Below are 11932 nucleotides of genomic sequence, written 5' to 3'. Positions count from 1 at the left end.
GTCATACACTGTTGGTTTCCTTATGAAAGATCATTCATCCCACAGTGACACTGGCATACATGTCGGAACTCTCCTTTTTAATGAACTGTAGGCAAGCGGTAGACAGACTGATAAACAACACCATCATTTTGTGAGATCATTACCAAACTTATGCAGCACAAAGCTTCAAATTTGAATCTGAATTATTAATGCATTTGTCAGACAGATAAAAAGCAAATAAAATTGGAAAAATCTCGATGACATTACCCATTCCTAAAATAAATGCGCATTTCTGTTGGCCTACGGCTTTGTAGACTAACCGTAAACCAATTCATTTTGCGGAATTTTTCTTTGAACGATTTGGATCGTAAAACGAACATTCGCTACTTGTCAAACCAGCTGACGTCACCAGATATGCGATTTCGCTTGCCAGTGTGTCGCGTCTAGAGTTTCAGTGCAGCAACCTATACAGGAATATTTGATGTCTCAACTAAGAAGCGGGTTCACTCAAAACTTTGACCGGCCAAATCAGCTGGGCAGTTGCCAAACCTGGTTGCATTGATAACGCCACAAAGACTCTATAATAAATATTATTATGAACGACTTTTTGTGTTACCTATCTATGTCATTCAGGAGCACTTCAAATATCAAAAGCTTGTCGTCTAGCAAAGAAATGTTATCCTTCAAAAATGCCCGAGCAACCAACTGACTATCGTGTTGCTGTATTCGGTGCTGGTGGCGTAGGCAAAACCTCGCTTGTTCTGCGCTTCGTCCGAGGGACCTTCCGGGAGACCTACGTGCCAACCATAGAAGATACTTACAGACAGGTAAGAGGGGCCTTGTTTTTCTAAAGCATCTGACTTCTGTATAAAATAATGTTTTGTACCGGGATGGCATTGTTTTGACATCAGGATTTTACTTCTGTAAACGTAGAAAGCCTCTACGATCAACGGTGGGCAGTTTTGTAGTGAGCTACTAGTTCACTCACCCTTGACCTCCTAATCCTGACTTGTACGACCACTCAGTTGGGATTCCCCTGTTTCAAATAACAAGGTGACAAGTGTAACAAACTATGTGTAAAATAGCATGAGATAAAACTGCTGGGAAGAGCCGAGTTGTTCGCCGAGCTTCGCAGTTCTATCCATCAGTCGCGGTAACATCAGCAATGCGTTGTTGTGATGCGGGGGTGTCGGGTGTTGGTTGTTTTGCTGTGAAGAGTGACGTGCTTTTTTATGCAGTGGAGCCCTTCAACATACTTCCTAAAGTGAACTGAATAAGGCACACACTATTGAGCGTCAACAGGCGGACCAGATAGCGGGATAAACCACGGTATTAGTCCAGAAAACCTCACTTCATAGGAATCTGTGAGGTCAAGTTCAAAGACGCCGGACAGTCAGAATGCGAGTAAAAATTCCAATCAATAGACTTACGTAGAAAATCCATATTAATAAAAGACCACCATACTTCAGAAGCACGCATATAAACACGCGCAGCACTCAGCACACACCCATCAAAGCGCAGCTCCGCTTCACAACAACGTATCCATTGCAATGTTTGAATCAATCGTGAAACATCTGTAAGCGAATTGCCAACCACAGAGACTGATTCCACCATCCACCGAACGGCCTGTGCTACCCACTTTTTCCACTAGATAATACAAAGTAGATGTAGCTAACATTGTCTATATAATAACAAAAGATTGTGGTCTAGCAAAAGCCAAGGAGATGCCATAACACCCTCAATTCTTTTTGAGTATAGATAACAGACTCCAAAGGACCAGTTTAAATGATCTCATGTAATATCGGCCCATGTCATCTCTTGACATTTGCCGGAAAGGTAAACCCAGGCTATGTTGGGGTTGACGAATTATGACCTGCATTCGATCAGGTTTGAATTAGCGCCAGCCAACAGGTTACGGTTTTTCTTCATCACAAGTCATTCTGCTCACGGTTTAGCCATCTGTCAGTTCTGTCGTATCGCTGAAAATTCAGGCTGCTTGATAAATGCAGCGAGACGTTACTAAAACTAATGCTAGGATTTCGACTACCACCGGTGGCACAAAACTGTGCTGCATTATTCGTCCACCGCAGTGTCTTAGATGAAATTAACTGGCCGCAGATGATAACCTCTCTTAAAGCCATACTGACTGATGGTTGCGAATTTGCCGTCTGAGTCCAGAAAGATCAAAGGTTAACTCTTAATCTCCCTTGCTTTCAGAACCTTGTTTTTAGCTTACACGATGAAAACTGCGGTGTATTATACCTTTTATATCGTTTTACACGCTGATATAATAGTTGAATTCTGTATCGTTTGCTTTTGTTGTGTGTTTTCATGATATGCATAAACCGTCATCCATTGTGTTCAGATTTGACCAGGTGTACTAACGACAGCATTGAATGGACCTAATGGAAAATAATTAAATAATTCATCGGAAGGTGTTTGGCGAGCATATTGCAAGAAATTTTTCAAAGTCATTAAAACTAACACTCAAGCATTACACTTGTGCTTGTGTACATACCACACTTAATGCCACAGGGCAGAAAATTGAAGAATCTTCAGCTTCGATGGATGCTTATTCGATTGTTTTGCTAGACGTTAGGGCAGTGAGTGATTCAGTCTTACGACACTCTCGGTGTGATATACAATTGAGTACTAATATTTGTACCGAGAGCAACCACAATTTGTAGGGTTTCTTACTCTCCTGTGCGCAGAATTAGTTCAAACGTTTTACGATGCCGAAATATGGTGCATCCCAAGGTTGAGTCGAAAACTTGCCATGATGTATCTTCGGAGTATGGTTTTAAATATAATAAACAAATAAAACCGTTTGTATTGAAAAGAAACTTGGAAACAGGAAAGTTGAATCGATCAGGCTGCTAGTCTAAACAGATAGGACCACATCTGTATGGACAACAAAAAATTGGCTGCAAATCTGGATAATTTCACCCCACCAAACGCTTATTTTACCGTTTAGCTAATCCGAGGCCCCCGTACATTTCGTTGAAGGCATGCTTGCATGTCGATTTCCAACTGTTAATAATTCGATTGCATTGACACTATTGGCAATGTAGTATATTGCCATCTTAAAGGGGCTACAGAAAATGAAGTAACTTCTGGGTGGGAAGAATTTTGGCTGACGGAGTTGCCTCCGTTTAAGTCCTTGGTGACGAAACAAAGGAAAGGATCCAGTTTCTGAAAGGACTAACCTACTACCAGGTATGATTCACAACAGAAATACGGATAAACTACGATCATTCAACCCAAACAGTTTAAAATTGCTAAACCCAAAGAGAAGGCAGTTGATAGATAGCAATTTTAACCGTAGAAGCCCCATGCAACGTAAAAATTAGTCCAACTGGATGTCATGTGGATAAAGATTTCTTTAAAAATCTATCATAATGATGCATTTCCGGTGTACTTGATTTGCAGTTGTCGCTGTTTAGGAAGTCAAACTAGGTGGCCGAACCTAAATGCTGGTCTGAGAGACTGTCATTCTTAGATGCGTACAAACAATGAAGCCAAGGTTAATGATCACAAGGCCGGAATTACCAGGGGCGTGACATTTTTAGACGGGTTGGTTGCGCCATTTTCTTCCTACATCTCGCGAATGTCTTCTTTGCAAACCCGAGTAACATTTGTCCTAAGGGCTTTATCGGACTGCTGTACTCTGTTCGGAAGTCGAAAAGTTTAGAGAAAATAATTGCAAACGAACTCATAAATCATCGTTTCTGCTGTAAGGAATAGCTCCGTAAGTAGACAGATGATAACGAAGTGCGGCCTTCCAAAGGCACACGAATCAATCCGTCCCACACATAAACTTGGGGACGGTATTTTTGAAGAAACCTTCATTTAAAGACGACAGAATATCCTAGTTATAGGAAATAACGAATGACACAAGCACTCATTAGTTGCTTATCTAGTTACTGATATTTTATTCTTATGTACAGTGCACAATAAATCATTGTATTTTGAAGTCATTTTCACAAGTAGACGATGCATCGTGATAACAAAAGTTGTAGACAAGCTCAGTGTGCTGGAAAACACTTCTTTGTTTCAAGGGTCAACATAGCATAGTGCATCAGGTTTACAGTTCTTGTGAAATGCTATTACCATTCCAAATAACCTAGGAAAACAGAGAAGTACATCCTTCGAAGGGTGACAAAATGCCTACTGTTGGATAGCAGCAGACCGCGATGGACTGGCCTAAAAGTATCTCGCAGTTTATCCGTCGTGTCTGCTATTACTATCTTATACGCTATCCTGCATGCTAACCGCAGCAACATCCAAAATTAGGTTGAAATATTTGGCTGCAACTATAGGCTGTAAATTATGCAGAGATCATAATATATCCCCAAACGTTTGGTTCGTTATAGCCATGATCTTTTTCCTAGGTTTTTAGCTACTGGAAGGAACATAATATGTTATCATTTGTTGCTATTTTAGGTGATCAGCTGTAATAAGCAAGTCTGTACTTTGCAGATTACTGACACAACAGGAAGTCACCAGTTCCCAGCCATGCAGCGCCTCAGCATGAGCAAAGGACATGCATTCATTCTCGTTTATTCAGTTACCAATCAGTCGTCATTTGAAGAGCTCCCTCATTTGTATAATGAATTAACCATCATCAAACGTGAAGAATTAGCCCGCGTGCCCATTATGTTAGTCGGTAATAAAATCGATGAAGGTGAGTCACGGGAAGTCAGTACCGCTTTGGGCAAGGCACTGTCGCAAAAGTGGAAATGTGGATTTATGGAAACTTCAGCCAAAACAAACACCAATGTGAAAGAAGTATTCCAAGAGTTGCTGAGAATGGAAACACGACAAAATATGGCACTGGTTGGTGAAGTCAAGCAAAAAAGTGGGTTGGCCAAGCTCTTTAGGAGGAGATATACTACCACTACTGAAACTTCACCAAGTTTTTCGTCGGATAACGTGCTCGATTCTTCAGATGTTCCACGACAAATGAATACACAACCGTCTGCTGGAAGTTCAAAAGAACGAAAGCCTTCCAAAATTCGACGATTTCTAAGGCAGCACTCAAGTGCAGATTTGAGTTCAAACAAAGGAAGCGAAAACAGTTCTGAGACAACATGATGAACTTCCATTAATCTGAGAGAAACGAATGTAAATCCTGGGTGCTCGAATTGTACAAACCATGAATGCATCCTTGTATACTGACTTTATCTTTCCTTGTATTTTGCCCATCAACAAAGTAGACCATACAGTATTTTTCTATGGGTCCCGTTATGTCTCCTTCCCATAAACAGGGTTTTGTTCTTTTCAGGACCAGCAGTTGCTCAAAGTGTCCTAACAGTGAACTTCTGCTTAACGGCGCGTTCTGGACCAACGTGAAAGCCCTCTGAAGCACATTCAGTAGTTTATTCATAGGAGAAAAATGGCAGTCTATTTACCATGGGTTTTTAGTTCAATGAGCGGTCTGCAAAAGTTACCCACTAGCATGGCGGTTTCCCGGGTCTAGTTTGGACCTGCTTCAAGTTGCCACCCTCATCCTCCAACATAATCTTGCCTAAGGCAAGTAAACTACAGCACAACTGGGTTTTCTGTTGCCTTGTGTTTAACTGAAATGTTTATAAAATGAATTTTGGTATATTCGCGACGCTACTGCAGGCACATATTTAGGATATGTCAGTGAATGTCACCCGTCTCCCATTCGGTCAGTTCACAGCTTCAGAGGGCATTTTTCATATTCACCCAGTTTGACAATCGTTTGTCTGGAAAACACAACATTTTTGGAAGGTTGCTTCAGTAAAAAAAACAAGAAATCTCCGAGTACATGGTCGAGCACCACAGTCCAATACTCAACCGACTGGTTGCTGAAATCCAGCAGTCAGTGAGTCAAAGCTGCACATCTCAGTCCCCCTCGAAGTGCTCAACTAAATTAATGCATTTTAACTTAAATTGACACCGTTAAAGTGGGCGTCGGTTATCTGGCGCATAAATAAAGCATGCTCTAAACGCCACAAAACGGTTCTTCCTTTGAAGTTCGGAAGTATTTTGGTGGAGATTTTCGGTGAAAAATTAAGAACAAAAATTATATGTTCACATCCAGTCAGGTTCCGTAAAAATTTAGCTCAGAAGCTAAACTGAGCTCTATGAGCCATACGATAATGCATGCTAATATTCCTACCCAAATCGGAGGTTTTGAACCCCGAGCTTAACATCATATTATCAATCAAAGTCCACCTATCTGAGAAATTTTCATATTGGTAATTTGAGAAGATGTTATTCCCGGAAATAATCATGGTTGGGTTGACATTTTCCTTGTGGACATATTTTGAGTGGTTCCATAATATACTACCATGTTGTTTGGAGGTTCATTTATCCTCTCCCTCCTGTGCGCTAAATATTGATGGTGGTAACTGTGATGAAGTGGTCTAGCTTAGTGTAACAATTCAGTGGACCGATATCTTGTTGCAATCAGAAAATGCAGGAGAATCCCTAGGTTGTCTAATCATAGACGAAGAAAACAGGCTTCCAGGATTATTTTCCGGTGTTTTTCTCTACGAACACGCATCGCCTACAACTTAATCCGTATGGCAGAATATTTCAGCAGAAACTCCAGAAACTAAAAAATTTCGGAGATGAGAGTGCGCATTCTTTCAGTATCGATATTACCAAGTAAAGCAGAAATATTTCGCTATTTTTTTACTATCATTGGTTATGGTATTTTGATCAAAATTCACGCCAAGCTAAGTTTCGGAAAGAAGTCCTAGCAACTTAAATTCGGCGGAACAGGTTGGTGTTTTGGTTACGGCTCTCTTTCTTTTATCCCATTCACTTGGGTAATATCAAAAGAGATATTCATACTTGCCATGCCACGTGACATGAATAGCTTCCGGTATCTTCCACCTAATAGTGTCCATAAATGCTCAATCACGCCTCTAGACACCTTCCTAAACTTACTGGGTTTGCGGTCGTGCTCACCATAACAACCCACTGATTACGTCACCCCGATTCCTATAAGAAACGCTTGCAATTAGATTACCTACCTCAGAAAACAAGCCAAAGACCATCTATGCTACCTGAGCCACCAACATCCTCCTCAATAGCCGTTGATGTTCTTGCTGAGCGAAAACTTTACCGCCGATCTAACACGGTGAGAATGGTTGAATGGAATCCAGTGGTACGTACAGGATGGTTTTACGTGAATTTGATGAGAGAAATATAATCGTAACCTCACAGGAATATTTTAACCCATGTGAACTAATTGCACCAATAGGCACATGTCCCTTTGGTGGCACGCAGCAAAGTCTAATGTGATTCAGGCAGTCGAGTAGCACCGAATGCAGTCAAACGTTGTTTCTTTTCTAGCATTTATCAAATCTTTCAACTTTCCATTGTGCAAAATGGTGCCTGAAAACCCTTATAATGCGTTGTTTGCTATTCGAAGTTCGATCTTCCCTGATGCTGTATAAGTTCACCAGCACCGCGTCAAACTACGCTCCGTTAGTTCACGTACAAATCAAAATCAATTCCAGTGTTTTGACGTTTCACTTTTGAAGATTTGTCCACTTATTTCTTTTTCAAGTTTTTACGAACCTTCAGAACTTATCAGTGTTGTGCTTTGTGTTGATTATTTTCTAGGCTCGTAGCGACAACATGTACAGGGACAGCTCTAAGTATACTGGCTGCTTTACGCCCAAAATACCATACATCGTGAGCGTTCTGGAAAATTCAGACAGATAAATATGGACGTAAATGTATCTCACATGCAGGCCAAATCACAGTTCGTCAGTCGGGATAATTAGTGGTAGCTATACGAAGGAAATAAGACCATGATAAATTCCGATCTTCATAGTGAGACCGGTATCGGAATAAATAGGAACAAAAAGCTGCTGGCAGAACAAATAAATAAAAATGAACAAAAAAGTGCCATCAGCCGTTGGTTAGTGGCATGGGATTAAAATGAAAACTTTACGTCGCATGTTTGCACATTATTTGCAAGCTAACTTATCTGCCATCGAAAAGTAGGTAAACAAATTACTAGGTTAGGTGAATCATGCTGTACGTTGGACTATAGCCCAGGGGACAAAGGCTCTTAGTCAAGTGTTTTACTACTGAAAGTTTGCAACACTCTCTGTGAAATGATTCTGAAGTTTTCAAATAATGTCAAATGGTTAATCAGACTGCCTTATGTTTCACTTGGTACGATAGTCGAGATAACGCGACACATTGTGTTGAAGAAATGCACGACCCATAAGGTTGCTGAAGACTCTTAGACTGCCCACGACCGGTTTCACCCTTCTTGGGGTTCGTCAAGTAGGTACAGTCCTCGAGTTTTCGTCAGCCTCATAAGTAGCGCATTCCGTCTATAAAACTTTGCAATATTTCGAATATCGCACCAACTAAAACATGAGGCGGCGTGGTGTAGCACATTTGATTGCTTAAAAACACCGTAAACGAAAGATTCAGCTAGGTTCCAGATGAGTTTTTAGCCGAAACTAAATCGGTATGCAAATGAGTGTAGATTTCGATTCCGTGCAATCTAGGTTCAAGTACAACATAAGGTTATGGTCCATGGAGCGTTTTCAGCAAACTTATGAATAGTACATTACGTCAGTGCCAAACGCTATTGTACTGAAGCACTGGAGTTCAGTTTGCAATTGTTACGCGGGAAAAGTTGTTTCTGCCAAATAAATTAACTAGATCTCTCGGTGAGATATGTCATTTTCGTTCTCGGGAAAAAAGGCAAAGTTAAGACATTTTATGTCAATAACCAGCGTTGTTTCCCCAGTCTTTGCAAAAACCTTTAAGACGTCACGGAGCTTGCTTCTCTGCAACCTGATTTATAGAATGTTGTGCTTTTCCAACTTATGAGGTAATCTCAGATTTACCTGGTCTAAGTAGATAGACAAAAACGAGCTAGGATTTTGCATGTAATGCTGTGTTTAATTTAATCAATCCTGGTATTTAATTAAATCGGACATGTATGTAATCAAAAATGAATTCCTGTTTAATTTTTCCAAATGTAACCAATAGCAAGAAGATTTTGAAGATTTTTCTAAGCAGCGGACCCCTATCAACGGGAGATTCAAAAGAGTCTACTGTCGAAAACAGTTTCTTATGTAAATGGGAGCGTTTATCTAGCTCTCAAATTTGAATTCAAGTATAACTTCAAGGTGGTGAATGTTCAGCGACCAAGTCCTCCGGATGAGCCCTAAGAAGAGCAAGACGAGCAACTTTAGACAACACAAGATTAGTTTTAGTCCAATTTGCACAGTATAAGTCGCATGTGATGGAACAATAGGGAAAACAGTGCTGAATTTTTTAACTAATACGTTTAATGTTTCAATCAGGTTCGACGGATCCCAACGCAAAACATCCATACACTTTAATTCCGTAGTGCCAGCCTCACTCAGTAGAGCAAGCAAATTGACTGATACTAATAGAGTTTCGGTTTGCAATATTTTTCATCCTAATTTTCTTTGCTTCCAGTAGATCAAACAGTCTGTTATGGAAACACAAAGGTTTGTGAAACAACGGAGAGGTCTGCAGATAACAAGTGTCCCTAGATGTCAAGTAAAAGTACACAACATACTCACTAAGTATTGCTTAGCTCCTGTTAGTCTAAGGCTGATGAGATTAAATATTTCTTGGAGGAAGGTGTTGGTTGTTTAGTTATTGGATGATAATCCGCCAACCAAGCTTGGTAATTCGCTCCAGCAAGTTTGTCTCCAATTGAGGAGACATCATGGATAAGGTGGTTAAGTAGGTACCAACTTCTCACCTGCTATGGTTACTAGTTTCTAACAGGTACCTGATATCTAATGGGGGCTCGACCAGACTTCTTTCAACGTTGTGTCCCACTGAGTTTTCATCTGTTCTGAGAGAATAGTTTGGGAATTGCGAAGCCTTACGGCAGAGTGCCCCCAACATTTGTTGTTCTGGAACACCGTTTTAGTAGTTTTTCTCTTAGATTTTACCAGAAGTTCCCAGTCTTTATTCGTGTGGCTTTTCGTCTAGATGTTGCGCTTGCACGCCTGATGTAACTTCTCTGATTTGTGTAAGCTTGAGCATTTGCAGTCTCTCTGGTAATTAGATGTTATTTTTCGACAGTTGCTTCTTCATCCTTTCAAAATTAGCCTTCTACTATTTTGAGTGCGTGTTCAGGCCATTCGAAATGGACCGGTCCGCTCTACTTTGGTTCTTGTGTTTCTTCTCTAAGTTTTGCATGTGGGTTCTCATGTGGGTTTGGGCACTGATTCCATTGGTCTCTAGCTGTTTATCGACTGGGTAGATTTCAGTAGGCTTGTTGATGTTTTTTTGATGGATTCAATTCAGAGTGTCTTTCTCGCTTTTTCGAGATAGCATGTTTAAGCTTTTCCGGTCGAATTCGTTTCCAGGCTGATGTTCAACCACAGAGACCAGCAGAAAGTGACCACGTTTGTGTCGGTATGACAGTCGGGTCCTGACTGGTGATTTACAACTTATTAAAAGTTTTCCTTCAGGTTTCAAGCGTCTGAATCGCTGCCTGACTGAGACAGATTCCCAACGAATGCACCAATTGTCGGCAAAATCAGGACAGTTATTGGGACCTCATTAGAGATGTCGGGAAAACCAGTTACATGGCTAATTCGGGCGCGCATTAGCCTGTTCAGATGTGATGATTCAGATGCATCCGGCATGCTCTTGTAGAGTGATGGAAAAGCGCTTTCATCGCATGCCCGATGTCCGGAATGTTAACCCCGACTGGGCCGAGGATATGGACTGCTGATGAGTTCTAATAAGTGGGTTCAGGTCTTAAACTTACCAGAATTAATGTCCCAGGACAGAAGAAAGATAACTTATACGATTGTGGTGTAGTTGTAAATTATACAGTGCTCGCAACTACCTTCAACCTTTCTTTATATTTTTTTAAAGTAACAGAGATGGGTTTTTTCGAATTTGTTGGATTCAATCGCCCCGGTACTCATTTCTTTAGAAGATGCTATATGAGCTTTTCTCGTTCTTAATCTTGGATTCCGTGGTGTTTTAGTATAACTCACTCGGTTTCGAAAGTATCCTAATGCAGCGCTATCTTTGATACTGTGGGTGGTAGATGTAATTGCTCAAAGTTTGGTCTGACTCAATCATTTTACAGTAGACCTCATACTGTCGTTATTTATTTAGCACCTGCTGATTATGATATTTAATAAGACCAGCTTTTGCAAAATAAACTCATTTGCGAACATATTTGGTTTTGCGAGAGACTTACTTGGAACCTAGCTGAACCCCTCGGTTTTGATATTTCCGGGCAACTGAATGTGCAGCAATAGGCCGGTACATGTTCCACCTGGTACGATATTCGAGACATCGCGATACATGTATAGACGTAATACACTAATCATAAGGTCACTGAAAATTCTTGGACAACACACGACCAGTTTCGGTCTTGTTGGGCGAGAGACCGTAAACGATAGATTCAGCTGGTTTCCAGGTTAGTCTCTCACAAAATCAAATTTGTTTGTAAATGGGTGTATTTTGCCAGTTTTATGCAATTAGTATTCAAGTAGGACATAAGGTTAACGGAAACTCGGGGACTGCGCATCCCCTACCCCCGATGAGGCTCAGAAAGGGCGAAACGGATTTTCAGCATGATTAGTGTGTTAAGTTCAGTTTCCCTTCTTCTTCTTTCAATTAGCCCGGTCACTGCAGTTTGCCCTCCATTATGCAGGCGGAAGAGGTATCCAATAACAGTTCCGTATTTTGTTACTCTAGACCTAAATTTGCCACTATAATCCGCTTCTGCACTGCAGGTTCCTCGATGAATCCCAAAAATAAAGAACTTGCAGATAGTTGATTTCTTTCTTTTATTTTTATTTTGTACAATGCCATTCCCCTTTTTGTTATAGTGGTTTTGCTCTTATACCATCTTCCTTTTTTTGCCTGAACATAAACCGTTGTTTGACCTTGTCATCGGACGTGTTTAACTTCACACTTGGGTTCGCTATCC

General features: G+C 40.7%; 1 protein-coding gene across 1 annotated transcript; it reads left to right on the top strand.

The window, feature by feature from the left end:
• Positions 1-614: 614 nt before the first annotated feature.
• On the top strand, positions 615-5073 carry T265_10821 (hypothetical protein; the record flags this gene model as incomplete). Its single annotated transcript, XM_009177300.1, has 2 exons — positions 615-806; positions 4423-5073. 2 exons carry the CDS (start codon positions 669-671, stop codon positions 5071-5073), a joined length of 789 nt encoding a protein of 262 aa, XP_009175564.1.
• Between the last annotated feature and the right edge of the window lie 6859 nt (positions 5074-11932).

The sequence above is a fragment of the Opisthorchis viverrini genome, assembly GCF_000715545.1.
Source record: "Opisthorchis viverrini unplaced genomic scaffold opera_v5_410, whole genome shotgun sequence".
Classification (NCBI taxonomy): domain Eukaryota; kingdom Metazoa; phylum Platyhelminthes; class Trematoda; order Opisthorchiida; family Opisthorchiidae; genus Opisthorchis; species Opisthorchis viverrini.
Note: the sequence above shows the minus strand (reverse complement) of the source record. Positions and strands in the feature narration are given on the sequence as shown.